We start from the raw sequence: 17,225 nt of genomic DNA on the forward strand, positions 1-17,225 counted from the left end.
GGCAGGGTCCGGGAGCAGCGTCTCTGCAGCCAAGCTGTGGAGAAAAATGGCGCTGGTTAGAGCTGAGGGACGAAGCCCCGCCCCCTCGATGGCGGGCTTCGGTCCCGCTAATATTTATACTGGCGGGGGTTTTAAATACCCTGTAATGCAGTGTATATAGCTTGCCAGTCGTTTTTATGAGGTAATCTTTGCTGCCCAGGGCGCCCCCCCTGCGCCCTGCACCCTTGCAGTGCCTCGTGTGTGTGCGGGAGCTGCGCGGTACATTCCGAAGCTCTGATGTCTTCTGCCTTCCTATACTCCCCCGGCCTCTATCTTCCGGCTCTGTGAGGAGGACGGCGGCGCGGCCCCGGGAACGAACAGCTAGACGACACCAGTGTTCAGACCCTCTGGAGCTAATGGTGTCCAGTAGCCTAAGAAGCAGAGCCCATCAGTCCAGGAAAGTGGTCTGCTTCTCTCCCCTCAGTCCCACGAAGCAAGGAGTCTGTTGCCAGCAGTACTCCCTGAACATAAAAAACCTAACAAAGTCTATTTTCTAGAGAAACTCGGTAGAGCTCCCCTAGTGTGCGACCAGTCTCCTCTGGGCACAGGATCTAACTGGAGTCTGGAGGAGGGGCATAGAGGGAGGAGCCAGTTCACGCCCATTAAAGGTCTTAAAGTGCCCATGTCTCCTGCGGAGCCCGTCTATACCCCATGGTCCTTACGGAGTCCCCAGCATCCTCTAGGACGTAAGAGAAAATATATTTTTACATGCATGTTCTGGTGCCCCCCTCCACATCAACGCCAAAGGCATGTGCAGCATCCCTATGTAGCTGTGTATGTATGGACCTATAAGATATTGTGAATGTGCAGGTGAATGGCTGCTAATGGCTCCATCTTATTTGTGTGTCTAGCTTGGACAACACAGTTATATTTTTTAGTAAATAAACATTACAAACTTAACTGAAGAAACAAATGCTCCCTCGATCCTATCTATAGTATATGTAGAGCGTTAGTTCCAATTAGACTAAATACAAGTAGAGTATCCCTTATCCAAAATGCTTGGGACCAGAAGTATTTTGGATATCGGATTTTTCCGTATTTTGGAATAATTGCATACCATAATGAGATATCATGGCGATGGGACCCAAGTCTAAGCACAGAATGCATTTATGTTTCATATACACCTTATACACACAGTCTGAAGGTAATTTTAGCCAATATTTTTTTATAACTTTGTGCATTAAACAAAGTGTGTGTACATTCACACAATTCATTTATGTTTCATATACACCTTATACACACAGCCTGAAGGTCATTTAATACAATATTTTTAATAGCTTTGTGTATTAAACAAAGTTTGTGAACATTGAGCCATCAGAAAACAAAGGTTTCACTATCTCACTCTCACTCAAAAAATTCCGTAGTTCGGAATATTTGGATATGGGATACTCAAGCGGTACAACAAACCCAGACATCTCAATGCACCTCGGAATCTATGAACTTTGTGAAGGACCTTCTCACAATGCTTGATTGAATTGTACTTGACAAGTGCAATCATCATGGGGCAACAACCAATAACAAAACCTGGTGAGTATCACTATCATATTTACATTTAATGAGCCAATGAGTGTCTGCATTTGCATTCCTAGTAAACAATAGGGTTTTGGCGCAATATATGGTTTGCTTACTGAAACCTGTCCAGTTCCCTTTCTCAGTGAATGCATGGAACATGGTCATCCCTGAAAGAGAAGAAAGGAGAGGCCTTCATCCAGGAAAGACGCTTCCATGGGATAATTATATCTAGCTTTAATAGAATAACTCACAAATATGACATATAAACTTTATCTTTATTTCCTAATTGGATATTATACTGAAAAAATACTTGAGACATGTTTTATAAGACAGTTGTGACTTGCCAAAACGTTATGAGCCAGCCAAACAAGTGTTCTGCATTTTCTCATAATAACTTAAGTTGGCTCCGTTCTACTGTGGTTTATGGATGACAAATTATGGAACTTTTGCAGAGCAAGGGTTATGATAACAAAGCCATACAAATACATTTTGAATATGCAACAAATTAAGTATTTGGTTTAATAGGTTCCCTTAACGCTCCCTGGTCCAGTGATGTTCTTCCTTCAGCCACAATGGTGGGTCTTTCACACACCAAGGAGTAGACTTACTGAGAAGCAGTCAGGATCCTGGCTGTCGGTATCCCGGCAGTCAGAATACAGATGACGGAATACCGACCCTGTTTTGAAGGCCGACACCCCCATCCAGAATGGGTATACCATCCCAGCGACGGAATACCGACAGCTAGATTCCCAAATAAGGAGAGACCTCGCCGCAAGGCAGGTAAGCTGTTCGCGTGGGGGGGAGGTAGGTTTAGGCTGCGGGGGGGGTTAGGGTTAGGCTGCATCCTGGGGGGTTAGGCTGCGGCGAGGGGGGGGTTAGGGTTAGGCACCCTCGTCGGAGGATTAGGGTTAGTCTGCTGGGAAGGGAGTTAGGTTTAGGCAGCAGGGAAAGGGGGTTAGGTTTAGCCACCTACGGGGGGAGGTTAGAGTTAGGCACCAAGGGGGAGGTTACGGTTAGGGGTTGGGGAGAGGGGAGAACACCCCTTACTCACCCCTGTTGGCTTTGTACAAAACGGGATCCCGGTGTTGGTATTTTGAGCGCCGGGATCTCATGCGTCGATAACTCATACTGCTCCCGACTTACTGAAGCTTCTGAAAATGAAATATGGCGGTTTTGCCCATAGCACCTAATCAGATTTTAGCTTTCATTTATCTATTGCATCCTAGAAAATGATAGAGAGAATCTGATTGGTTGCTATGGTCAATTCCTCTCTTTGTCTCTTTCAGAAACATTAGTAAATCTACCCCAAATTGTGTTGTAAATCCCGTGTCAATCCCCTCAGTTGAAAGTTCTTGAGGGATATGCTTTCATAACATGCTGTCCAGGCCCACCTTAAGCGGATACCAGAAAATTACAGTATCCCTGGGGCATTTGAGTAGAGAGAGGGGAACCTGCACAATCAAAGATCACAATAATTCAGGTAAATCTGCAAATTTTGCAATTTGATGAACTTATTTGAAAACTAAATGTAAAGTTCTGTATGAAGATTTAGCATTTTTCTTAAGAGAAAGAAAAGGTCCACCCACATTCCTACATGCCTATATACACCAACTGATAATGATGTTCTCCAAACAGTTGTGCTGATTTTTTACTGCTCAAAACAGGGATGAAAAATGAGTAGCCAAACCCTTGTATTTTGTCCTCACAAAGCACCATGGATGAGGGAGCAGGCAGATATTAAACGTCCTATTGTCAAAGGTCAAATATTCAGCATCCACTCGACTTAATCACATACACACACAACTTGGAAGGGTCAATTACCTTTTCTAAGCCAAGTGGGACATATCTGACACTTATACCTATACAGAACCAGGCCCGCTTGGGTGAGAGTTGCCACAGAGTCCAGAAGAGTACAAACAGCCTACCAAGTGTATTGAAGAGGAGCGCACCTCCAGACTGCTTGGTGGGTCCACTCCAGGATTTCATATGTATCCCCTGAAATACTGCTCTTTCCTGCCATTAATATAGCCAACAAACAAGGCATGAAAGGGAAGGGAGGTGTTGCAGTCAGCAGAATAAGAGACAGAACTAGATCTGTTCAGAGGCTAAAGCTGGGTACACACTTAGCCGACGGGTTGGACGATCCGCTAACCCATCAGATGACTGGTGATTGCCAATCGTCCAATGTGTCGTGCCTAACGTTACAACTGGGTGGACATATGAATGTGCCCACCCAGTTGAGATGCGGATTTGGACGATAGGTCGACAGTTACTAAGTCGACAGTCAATAGGACCACACCATATGGTCAACATGCATTAGGTCGACACCGACAAAAGCTTGACCTTGTCAAAAGGTCAACATGATAAGGTCAACACAGGACGTCGTTCACAGACATATCTGGGGTACACACCCGCCGGTGGGCTTACAATACATCAGCTATTCAATTGAACGACTGATGTATCGCACAATGTGCACCCTGCATAAGAAATAGATAAACACCACCCATCATACACCCCCTTAAACCCCACTGGACCCCACCATAAACTAAACCCTATTCAAAATAACCAAGCCAAATATTTATTAACCTGATTTGATCCTGACTCTTTGAAATATTAGAAGCAGGCAAAACTGCAGCGGGTTTCTTTAGGAAAGTCGATACACGCAACTCAAAGCAACAGTTATAAAACTCTTACTGTATACTGTAATACTGTATACTGTACGCACAATTACAATCTCTAACTTCTCAGCCCAGGAACTGTGCCAGGAAAATAGAGACAGTTGGAAACCATTGCAACCAATGCAATTCCATAAATACACAGTAATAAATATTACCTACTATTCCACCCCCTGCTGCCAATCACAGGGAAACAGTATTTTCAGACATAGACTCTTTCCAGGATTGCGAGACACCTCTAAAGTCAACAAGGACATGAGATGCTTCCATGGATGAGATGGTGTATTTTGGCAGGATAATGAGTTTAGGAGAAATGAGTGGAAGCGTCAGCCTACTATAAATGAATCACAGTTCTGCATTCAAAAAGGATGGCTCATTCAGTCAATAAATTAAAAAATTCCCTCATATCAAGCATCTGTGACAGATTGTGTAGCACAGCACTTGTTATATTGTTCTGTTTTTATGGCCCAGGATAACTGGCGCGGCTACCACAAACTCACACTCAGATCTCGGTGTCCGCCTACAGTAGTGTAGTTCAGAGGTCACATCAGGACAGTGATGCAAGTGGCCCGGCAACACTACATCAGTCTCAGTTACCATATATTACCCCGCCACGGGAAACAGTCTCTCCAACTATGGGGGTCATTCCGAGTTGTTCGCTCGTTATTTTTTTGTCGCAACGGAGCGATTAGTCGCTAATGCGCATGCGCAATGTCCGCAGTGCGACTGCGCCAAGTAAATTTGCTATGCAGTTAGGAATTTTACTCACGGCGTTATGATGTTTTTTCTTCGTTCTGGTGATCGGAGTGTGATTGACAGGAAGTGGGTGTTTCTGGGCGGAAACTGGCCATTTTATGGGTGTGTGTGAAAAAACGCTACCGTTTCTGGGAAAAACGCGGGAGTGGCTGGAGAAACGGAGGAGTGTCTGGCCGAACGCTGGGTGTGTTTGTGACGTCAAACCAGGAACGACAAGCACTGAACAGATCGCACTGGAAGAGTAAGTCTCGAGCTACTCAGAAACTGCACAAAGAAGTCTTTTCGCAATATTGCGAATCTTTCGTTCGCAATTTTGATAAGCTAAGATTCACTCCCAGTAGGCGGCGGCTTAGCGTGTGCAGAGCTGCTAAAAGCAGCTTGCGAGCGAACAACTCGGAATGACCCCCTATGTCCTATTCATTCTAACTAATAATCCTCTGCATTAAAATTTATGTTTTTCGCCACGTAGCAAATCCTTTATCAAAAGATTACGCCATGGCAAACCACAGGCCTTTTTCAGGTTTATTAGCAAACCAAAAAAGCACACTAATGGGCAAATCCATGTGCACTGCAGGTGGGGCAGATATAACATGTGCAGAGAGAGTTAGATTTGGATCGGGTGTGTTCAAACTGAAATCTAAATTGCAGTGTAGAAATAAAGCAGACAGTATTTATATTTACCCTGCATAGAAACAATATAACTCACCAAATCTAACTCTCTCTGCACATGTTGCATCTGCCCCACCTGTAGTGCAACACAGTGACATGCGGTAGGGTGAGGCAGGTGAGGCAGAGCCTTTCCTATCATACTAACGTTTGTGCCAGAGTTTTTACTGTATAAAGTATATGAAAAATACAAAGAATAAGTTTGAAATATCTTCTTTGCATATTCCTAATCATTTTTATAGCCAAAACTCTGGAGTAAAAAGTCTATGGCAGGTGAGGCAGTCACCGTAACCTCCCACCCACAGATGAACCCTAATGTCGACATTCTAACAGAATCAATATTTCACATGTCGACACTTCACATGGCTATATTTTAAAACCCTCAGGTGTTATAAATAGCACAGGTCCCTGCATTGATGACTACATATTAGAATGGGCTCTAGTTAAAGTAAGACCTGGAATAATATATATATGATGTGTTAGTATTAGAGATGTTAGGGACTTACCTAATTAAGTTCACCTGGACGCAGTGGATGGGCCAACATATTTGGCCAAATCTGTGCTAAGAACCTCACTTATACTTCATGTTAAGTGTAAGAATTAATTTAAAAAAATTGACTATCAGTATTTTTAATGCTTAGTATGCACCGTCATTTATATTTATCTGTCGGCTACATTTTAAAATGTCAACATCTAACTGTCGACATTGTGAATATTGATATTGTCGACCTTTTTGTATACATCCCTAATGATCCTATGGAAATTGTATATATAACGCTTCAAGCTTCACAAATCTGATTTGTGTTCAGCCACTTAATGCTGCTCATACAGGATGGGGAATGGGAGGCATTTTCTCCTATGGAACAGTGGAACCAGAGGCGTAACTAGCGATCACTAGCTACACTACTTAGGGTGGAACCAGTAATGTGTATTTTTGCCACCTCAGAGGCCCCCACTTTGCTCTCCTGAGTCCTGAGTCTGCAGGAAGCAGGGCGTACACGCAGAGGAGTCACGTTTGGAATTTTATTTCCACTGTGATAATTATTTTAATAGGAATTATCAGAGTGTAACTAAAAGCACACACAGGACCCATCTGTGCACTGTATCAGCCATCAGGCCACTCTTAGCTTACCATAGACATTGAGGACTCAAGTCAGTCATTACTACTCCCAGATTGTGTGCCCTATGCTAAAGTGTATATTTGCCCGTATACAGGGTCTTGAAGACTTCTGAGGCTGGTCTGCTTCTATCTGCACGCTTCCATACTGTCAAAATGCACTTGCACCAGGTCTATGCTTGATGCAAAACAGACAACATGGTTGGCGTAGCAGTTAGCATTACAGCCTCACAGCACTGAGGTTTTGGGTTCGATTTCCACCTAGGCCCTTTCTACACATACATGGGGTTTGTATGTTCTCCCCCTTTTGCATAGGGAGAACATGCACACTGTGTCCTTGTGATAAGGAATATAGGGGTCCAACAAGTGATAAAACTCATTGTGAATGATTAAACTCGTTGCATATGAGAAACGGTGTTCCAGCCAATCAGCTCCTGTCATTTTTCAAACACGTCAGTTAGGAGCTGAACGCATGACAGTTGGGCGCTGAAAACACGAAAGTTGAGAGGTGATTGGTTGGAGAACCATTTATCATATGCAACGAGTTTTATCACTTGTTGATAAATGAATCCCATAGATTGTAAGCTCCACTAGGACAGGGACAGATCTAAATGAGCAAATATTCTCTGTATAGCTCTATGGAATGGGTGTAGTATGGTATGCCAGCGGCCGGGCTCCCGGCAACCAGCATACCGGCGCCGGGAGCCCGACCGCCGGCATACCGACAGCGTGGCGAGCGCAAATGAGCCCCTTGTGAGCTCGCTGCGCTCACCACGCTGCGGGCACGGTGGCGCACTACGCGTGCCACGCTATTTTATTCTCCCTCCAGGGGGGTCGTGGACCCTCACAAGGGAGAAAAAGTGTCGGTATGCCGGCTGTCGGGATTCTGGCGCCGATATACTGTGCGCCGGGATCCTGATAGCCGGCATACTGAAGACCACCCCTATGGAATATGTGTTCGCTATTACAAATGATAAATAAAATATATGTTTGTAAGCAGGCATAATAACAGGTAAGTACCGCTCTGCATAGCTCACGTTACACTGACCTCTCTGACCTCTGCCCCCTCAGCTGGAGATACATGCGCAGCGCAAAACACTCGTGATACGTGCAATATCTGGAGCTGACTTACTTAATAAATTAGCATGAATTTCCAGTTCAGTTTGTCCTCCTGATTGCCGTTTCACTAGCGCCTCTGCAGCCAGAAACAAGAGCGGGACCAGGACACACACATTCGTAAGACCCATACCTGAAACAGATAGATATGATTATGGGTTAAAATCACATACAATTACCAATGACTGTGAGTAGTTTCAAACCCCACAGCACACATAATGTATAAGAGGATGATGTGTACCATACGGCTGGATTTATGGAAAGACCATGGCCAATATGTAATAGCCCGCGATGAGCAGGCTGTTCAAGAATTTCTGCAAGTCTGCCCTTATTTTAAAGCGGCAATCATTTACACTGCAAAAGCCAGGTCGGTTTTGCCTTATAAATGATTGCCACTTTAAACACTACCGTCTTTTTGTCTGTTCGTTACAGCATCACGCAAAAACTACTGGATGAATTTGGATCACATTTTCCCTGTTGTATGGCTTAGTGATGTAGAAAGAGACTGAGGTATGTATGATCTCAATGTGACATCAGGGAGAGGAGCAATAAAGGAAAAACCAGACACTTGACACTCCGCGAGTGCAGTCTCCTCAAGTCCAAAATGACTATGGGCGGGATGTACTAAAGGAAAAATGCGGTAAACCCCCCGAAAACAGGGGTTTTACTGCATTTTCAAATGTACTAAGACCCTACCGCCAGTTTTTTGCCGTCCAGGGTATCACCATCTCTGGATGACGATACCCTATAGAAGCCTATGGGCTTCTTATCGCCAACCGGCGCAACCCGCCGCCTCCGCCGTCCCCCCTTCCTCCCGGCATACCTTCCTCCAGGCAGCCCTGGTACCGGAAGGTAATCTCCTCCTCCCCCTAGCAACGCAGCCGGAGGTCCTTCCTGGGAGGTGACGGAGGAGACCCCTGGGAGGTGACCACCTCACAGGTATTGCGGGAGGCCTCCGTCACCGCATTGCGCTATTGATCGCATATGTTAGTACATATGCGATCAACATCACTGCGATAAGCACCGAGGGGCGGCGATGTATCTTAATACATCCCGCCCTATATGTATACATATATATATATTTAGTGATGTGCACCGGACATTTTACGGGTTTTGTGTTTTGGTTTTGGATTCGGTCCCGCGGCCGTGTTTTGGATTCGGATGCGTTTTGGCAAACTCTCCCTGAAATTTTTTTGTCGGATTCGGTGTGTTTTGGATTCGGGTGTTTTTTTACAAAAACCCCTAAAAAAACAGCTTCAATCATAGAATTTGGGGGTCATTTTGATCCCATAGTATTATTAACCTCAATAACCATAATTTCCACTCATTTTCAGTCTATTCTGAACACCTCACAATATTATTTTTAGTCCTAAAATTTGCACCGAGGTCGCTGGATGACTAAGCTAAGCGACCCAAGTGGCCGACACAAACACCTGGCCCATCTAGGAGTGGCACTGCAGTTTTCTAGCGAGAGGATGAGTGCTTCCATCCTCATGTGAAGCTGAACCACTAGCCATGAACATAGGCCAGGGCCTCAGCCTTTCCTTGCCACTCCGTGTCGTAAATGGCATATTGGCAAGTTTACGCTTCTCCTCAGATGCTTTTAATTTTGCTTTTTGGGTCATTTTATTGAATTTTTTTTTTTTGGATTTTACATGCTCTCTACTGTGACATTGGGCATCGGCCTTGGCAGACGACGTTGATGGCATTTCATCGTCTCGGCCATGACTAGTGGCAGCAGCTTCAGCACGAGGTGGAAGTGGATCTTGATCTTTCCCTATTTTACCCTCCACATTTTTGTTCTCCATTTTTTATTGTGTGGAATTATATGCCAGTATCAATAGCAATGGCCTACTACTATATATACTGCGCACAACTGAAATGCACCACAGGTATGGATGGATAGTATACTTGACAACACAGAGGTAGGTAGAGCAGTGGCCTACTGTACCGTACTGCTATATATTATATACTGGTGGTCAGCAAACTGTGCAAAACTGAAATGCACCACAGGTATGGATGGATAGTATACTTGACGACACAGAGGTAGGTAGAGCAGTGGCCTTCTGTACCGTACTCCTATATATTATATACTGGTGGTCAGCAAATTATGCACTGTACTCCTACTATATACTACAATGCAGCACAGATATGGAGCGTTTTTCAAGCAGAGAATGTATAATACTGGTGGTCACTAGTCAGCAAAACTCTGCACTGTACTCCTCCTATATAATACTGCTGGTCCCCAGTCCCCACAATAAAGCAGTGTGAGCACAGATATATGCAGCACACTGAGCACAGATATGGAGCGTTTTTCAGGCAGACAACGTATACTGGTGGTCACTGGTCAGCAAAACTCTGCACTGTACTCCTCCTATAATACGGCTGGTCCCCAGAATAAAGATATTTGCAGCCCCCTGAAAGTTCTGAAACAAAGTGAGAGGACGCCAGCCACGTCCTCTCACTATCATTTCCAATGCACGAGTGAAAAATGGCGGCGACGCGCGGCTCCTTATATAGAATCCGAATCTCGCGAGAATCCGACAGCGGGATGATGACGTTCGGGCGCGCTCGGGTTAACCGAGCAATACTGGAGTATCCGAGTATGCCTCGGACCCGTGTAAAATGGGTGAAGTTCGGGGGGGTTCGGATTCCGAGGAACCGAACCCGCTCATCACTAATATATATATATATTGCACACCCTGAAAAATGCTCAGGGATGCAGGCGTAGATGTTAGGACCAGCTGCTTCTCCCACGGGCAGCTTTATGTGGTTTGCACACGAGTTAGTAGCCAAACATCTTTTGTGTTAATTCCTGAAAAACTGCAAATATTGTTTACAAAGAAATGTTGTGGTAATGTGTACGAGATAAAATATACATCACAATGTTAGACGGTACTACGGTCTTTGTAAAATCAGTTCCGCAGAGCAACAACAGACATCCACGCGAGTGAAGCCGTGGGCAAACACTAGGAAGATAATAAGAAGTAAACCTGAGGTTTCTGTACAACTTTAAGAGGAAGAACAGAACAGTCAGTCCTACCAGCTGCTATAGCCATCTTGTCTTAAAGGTTTTAACACACCCGCCGTACAAAGAAACTATAGTGCTCGACAATGAGGCCTTTGGTGGGCAGACTTAAGAGTAAATACCCTGACAATTCTATTTTAAACTTTTGTTTAAATACAGTAATTCTTCAGTTTACTTATGGCGAGGTTTGCCAACGTTTGAAGACTTTAGTAAATATTTTGTCCTGGAACCAGTTTAAGGAAAAACCTTCTCAAATTACAGACCATATAAAGCGATCAACATTTGTCTATTTTAATGGCCCCATTAAAACGGGAGTTCTTTGCAAACTTGGACGTTGTCCCTGAGATTCTTGGCAAGATCATTTACACAACTTCACAATAAATTTGCAAAAAGCGTTAACATAAACCACAAACTGGACTTTCCATCCAGTGTCTGCAATCACTAAACCTACAAGCTGCTGACGAATCTCAAGCAAGGTATGAAAGGCATTGCTGGTGGAGCCCGGGATTCCAAATGCTCAATAGTTACTGTCGTTCATTTTAATATACAATTTGATGGTTTGCACTGAACACACAGCATGCCAGAACATACTCTGGTCGTTAGAGCATTGCCGTGTTTATGTGGTAAAATTGGCAGAAGATGCCATTCATCACCTGGTTTCTGCATCAGCACCTGGAACGGATTTCTCTCTTTCCTTCTGTTACATAAATAGATCTAACATATACATATGTTCTTGTATGTCCATCTTCTGCTAGTCGAGTATACACCCTCAGTACCTAAGGGGCCTGCCATTCTGCCTGGGTAATTACTGGCTGTCGCTTAATACAGGTTATACATGACAGTGAATGATTATTCCCCATTAGGTGCTGCACGATGAGTAATGTAATGAAGACAGCGGACTCATTGCTATACTGAAACAGAAGATCATCTAGAAAGAACTTTATCCTGGAGGGATGGATTGTTTTATTTCGTTTTATCAACAAGGAGGCGTTGAAGCGCACTTATTTATAAGTAAGTAGTTCCAGGTGACGATGTAGGAATCTCATGGAGGTTACTGACAGTGATATGAAATCCCCACACCTTAGGAGTGTTGAAGTAAGGGGGTTATTATTGTGCGCAATGTTACATATTGAGGCCGCATCCAGGAAGGATGCTGCATGGGGGGGGGATGTTACAAACAGGGGCTGATCGGGACTGTTTTTGGGGCGGCTGTGTGACCTCACACGCAGTCGCTCAGGAAAAAACTAGCGGCAGACCGCCTGACAGCACAGCCAGGGGTCAACCTTAGTTCCAGTGCATCTGCAATCTAGACGCTACTGGAGGCGGCCTAACACATGCTGGGCGGCCTTGTCCTGTCCTGGGCAGCCCCCAGCATGTGAGGAGATGAACGCAGATCTCGCTGCGTATGCATTGATCTGCGTTCATCTTTTGATAAGGCCCTAAGCCCACTGAGGGTTGCTCAAGGAGTGGCCCTACCCAAATCTGTAACCTCTCTGCACATGCTTTATTGGCTCCCACCTCAGAATCCGATTCCTTCCGTCACATATAAAGCCCTAAATATTTCCTACTATCATCTCTGTGTGCACTCACTCCTGCCCTATCCTCTCCTACTCCAACCACCACTTCACACCCATATATTAATCCCAGCTAACATTACAACTTGTCACCCCTTCCCCTTAGTATGTAAGTCAGTGGTTCCCAAACGTTTTTGAATCGCGGTGCCCTAAAGTATCAGAATTTTTTTCACGGCAGCCCTAGGCCAAAAGTTTCTTAATGAGAAATTTAGAAATAACTATTTAATTAAATGGTGTTTATATGGGATGCGGTAATGTGACCGGTACTCGCAGAGGCGTCACTGGGTGTGGTGACACCCGGTGTGCACCTTTGATCTCCCAGCGCGCCCCAGCGCACCTGCTGCAAAAAAGGGGCGTGGGCAAACTTAAAGGAGACGCAATCTCATGGGGAACGTAATTCTGGGGGTGATCGCGTAAAAAAGTGGCGTGGTCGTAAACAAATTGGGCATGGCCTCGTGGGGATCGTCACTCTAGGGGCATGCCCAGCATCTCCAGAGAAGCGCAGCAAGCCACCAAGCCTGCAAGTGGCTTTCCAGCGCTCATCCAGCTGCCGGCACAGGAGTGGATAGACACAGCACAGCCACTTAACGGACACAGCACAGCCACTTTAGATGGACACAGCACAGCCACTTTAGATGGACACAGCACAACCACTTGTATGGAGTATGGACACAGCACAGCCACTTGTATGGAGTATGGACACAGCACAGCCACTTGTATGGAGTATGGACACAGCACAGCCACTTGTATGGAGTATGGACACAGCACAGCCACTTGTATGGAGTATGGACACAGCACAGCCACTTGTATGGAGTATGGACACAGCAGCCACTTGTATGGAGTATGGACACAGCAGCCACTTGTATGGAGTATGGACATAGCAGCCACTTGTATGGAGTATGGACACAGCAGCCACTTGTATGGAGTATGGACACAGCAGCCACTAGTATGGAGTATGGACACAGCACAGCCACTTGTATGGACACAGTACAGCCACTTAACGGACACAGCACAGCAACTTTAGATGGACACAGCACAGCCACTTTAGATGGACACAGCACAGCCACTTGTATGGAGTATGGACACAGCACAGCCACTTGTATGGAGTATGGACACAGCACAGCCACTTGTATGGAGTATGGACACAGCACAGCCACTTGTATGGAGTATGAACACAGCAGCCACTTGTATGGAGTATGGACACAGCAGCCACTAGTATGGAGTATGGACACAGCACAGCCACTTGTATGGACACAGTACAGCCACTTGTATTGAGTCCAGAGTCTCTGGACACAGCACAGCACTGGCGTATTTATAATGGGTGGGGGGCCCACACCGCACACCCTGCACCCATTAATAGAAATACTTACCCTCTGGAGTCCCGTGGCACAGCAGCAGCGCTGCCGAAATCACTGGGAAAATGGTGTGGCGCCATTTTCCCATAGACCTGCGCATGCGCTTTAGATTCTGGGACAGGCTAGGGTCCCCTAGTGCCCAGTGTCTACACAGCGCTGCCGACTAGAGAGGAGGGGGCCCAATCGTAGCCTGCACACAGGCCTCCTCCTCTCTAGAAATGCCCCTGCAGCACAGCCACTTGAACCAGCACACAGTGCAGTACAGTGCAGCACACAGCAGCATGCCTCAGGACAGAATGAAATGGCGCAGGATCACTGCCGTGGGACCCTTATATAGGATCCAAAACCCTAGAGAATCAGACACCAGTAGTAAGCCATGTTGCCACGATCTGAAATCCGATTCTGGCAGGAACACCCGAGCCCTGGCTCAGGTAGACTCTGAACCCGGAGATCGGGCGCATTCGGATTTTCTACAATCCAAACCGCTAATCTCTACTTAATATTAAATATAAAATTGTACTTTAATAAATGTAGCCAATAATATGAATATGAGGTGTATTAACGGTTTAAGCATACTCCAATATACCAATGAAATAAACATTTTAAGTGCGTTAGTTTGGGATTTTGAAAATCAGGAATTTACTATTGGTCAATATGCATTGATATCGCATGTCAAATATGACTTCACAAACCAAATCGCGGCATCTCACCATCGGACCAAACATCATCAATTAACATTGGCAAATACTTACCCTCTGGAGTCCCGTGGCACAGCAGCAGCGCTGCCGAAATCACTGGGAAAATGGTGTGGCGCCATTTTCCCATAGACCTGCGCATGCTCGTTCAGATGTGGTTGTTCTTGCTGCTGCCGATGCTGTCTTTTTCCGCATGCAATTGTGGTTATATGTTAATATGGGCAGAAGAAACCTGAGCATAGGGACGCACACTGCCATCACATCATTTCTGTCCAACGGCGTCAAATGCACTAAATCAATGCATTTGTTTTAAAAATCGTGTTTGAATTTGTAAACCATTCTGATTAGCACAATCTCAATCAGGATGCTTATAAAAGGCCGCCAATCAGCTGCAGCACTCTCTTTCTGCTGACCAGCATGGCTGTGGCAGGATATTGAGTCCAGCGGACTGAACAAACGTCGCCAGTGCTGTTTATGGACCATCGAGACAACAACAAAAATGTGATATTTTCATCGATTTGTCTGTACGTTTTGGCATCACATAAAAATTACTGTCTGAATTTGGATCGCGTTTTCACTTTTCACTATTGTATATCTTAGTACCTAGAAAGAGACTGAAACACTAGTAATAAATAATATTTTAATTTGAATTTAATAGTTTTAAATAAGAACTGAAATCACATTTCCCTTAGGTCAGTCAAGTAAAAGATAACAGGGGCCTCAAACCAGAAATAACCAGTTTTGGCCGGTCTGGTGGGGTGTGTGAGGTCATGCTGATGTCATAATGGCAACTGCCTATATCAGAGCTGTGCTGTTGCTGTCTCTCACATATTCCTCCAGAGGCCTGGGACGGCATAGCACACTGGCAGAAGGTTAGTGACTGGACAAAGATTAGGGCAGCTTAGTTCTAAGCATCGGCAGACTTTTAGCATGACTACTATAATATATGACTTATGACCTTGGGGATAGCATAGTATTAGATAAAATCAAAATCTCACACCTACTGGGACAGCACCGTTACTTAACAACCACAAGCGGCTGCAAAAGGGCCATTGGAGATATTTGAAGCGCGCTGTCTAGATGGACCTATAATGTTCCTAATTACAGGTAAATCCTTTATGTGCAGCCGCACCTATGACATCTCCTTGGAGTTGTTTGGTGAGTCTATAATGTTGCAAATTAAATTCTTTACTTTATCTCTGCCTGCCTAAATCCCAGTATGCCAGTATTGCAGGCTGATCCATTTTTATTAATGTGCAGACTGGTGAGAATTATATTGTGCTTTAATCATTACTTTTGTTTTTATCCAATACTACATACAGATGTAGCCACGCTGGTCATGGCTACATCTGAGGTAAACGTGCACCCTCGACGCGGCTATGCGCACCTGTGCCTAGCCGTGCCGAGCTGCAGCATTTGCCGCTCGCATTCATGCAAATGGGGCACGCACATGTCTTAGACGTCCAGACGTACGCGGTGCGTTCGAGCCTAACAAGGCGCAATCGTGGTATGATGTAGCCACAACGAGAATGACTACATTTGTACAGTTGTAAATAGGATTTTAATTACCGACCGGTAAATCCTTTTCTCGTAGTCCGTAGAGGATGCTGGGGTCCACATTAGTACCATGGGGGTATAGACAGGTCCACCAGGAGCCATGGGCACTTGAGGAGTTTAACAGTGTGGGCTGGATCCTCCCTCTATGCCCCTCCTACCAGACTCAGTCTAGACACTGTGCCCAAGGAGACGGACATACTTCGAGAGAAGGAAATACACAGATAGTGGTGAGATTCACACCAGCTCACACATAACAAGGCAAACCAAGCAAACCAGCTTGAACAAGTCAGCGACAGCTGAACAACAGTACTTAAACAAGTAACAATGCAGCACTTAACCAAGTAACAAGGCCGTACTGAACTTAAGTAACTTATAGCAGGAGAACGAAGCGCTGGGCGGGTGCCCAGCATCCTCTACGGACTACGAGAAAATAGGATTTTAATTACCTACGGTAAATCCTTTTCTCTTACGTCCGTAGAGGATACTGGGGTCCACATTTGTACCATGGGGTGTAGACGGGTCCGCTAGAAGCCACTGGCACTTTAAGAGTTTGAGAGTGTGCGCTGGCTCATCCCTCTATGCCCCTCCTACCAGACTCAGTCTAGAAACTGTGCCCGAGGAGACGGACAACTTTGAGAGAAGGATTTTACACACATAGTGGCGAGAGTCACACCAGCTCACACATACAAGGCAAACCAACCTAACTAGCTTGAAAACTCAGCAATGGCTGAACAAGATTACTTAACCAATTAACAAAACAGTACTTAACCAAGAATTAAGCAGTACTGAACTAAGTAACCACTGCAGGATCACAAAGCGATGGGCGGGTGCCCAGCATCCTCTATGGACTACGAGAAAAAGATTTACCGTAGGTAATTAAAATCCTATTTTTTCTTACGTCCTAGAGGATGCAGGGGTCCACATTAGTACCATGGGGATGTATCAAAGCTCCCAGAACGGGAGGGAGAGCGTGGAGGCTCCTGCAGAAATGATTGACCAAACTTCAGGTCCTCAGAGGCCAACGTATCGAACCTGTAAAACTTAGCAAACGTGTTCAACCCAGACCAAGTAGCCGCTCAGCAAAGCTGTAAAGCCGAGACACCCCGGGCAGTCACCCAGGAAGAACCCATCTTAC

General features: G+C 45.3%; 1 protein-coding gene across 4 annotated transcripts in view; it reads right to left on the reverse strand.

Annotated features, from left to right (window-relative positions):
• Positions 1–17,225, reverse strand: part of MATN2 (matrilin 2) — a 241,413-nt gene that overhangs the window by 167,713 nt on the left and 56,475 nt on the right. For 3 of the 4 annotated variants that reach the window (XM_063924151.1, XM_063924152.1, XM_063924148.1), the window contains 2 exons: positions 7,898–8,014; positions 1,668–1,718 (listed from right to left, as the gene is read on the reverse strand). In XM_063924151.1, the coding sequence (XP_063780221.1) occupies positions 1,668–1,718; positions 7,898–8,012 (166 nt within the window). In that variant the 5' untranslated portion in view covers positions 8,013–8,014. The remainder of the gene's footprint in view (positions 1–1,667; positions 1,719–7,897; positions 8,015–17,225) is intronic. The other variant, XM_063924150.1, reaches the window with a different exon arrangement.

Source organism: Pseudophryne corroboree, chromosome 5 (assembly GCF_028390025.1).
Source record: "Pseudophryne corroboree isolate aPseCor3 chromosome 5, aPseCor3.hap2, whole genome shotgun sequence".
Taxonomy (NCBI): domain Eukaryota; kingdom Metazoa; phylum Chordata; class Amphibia; order Anura; family Myobatrachidae; genus Pseudophryne; species Pseudophryne corroboree.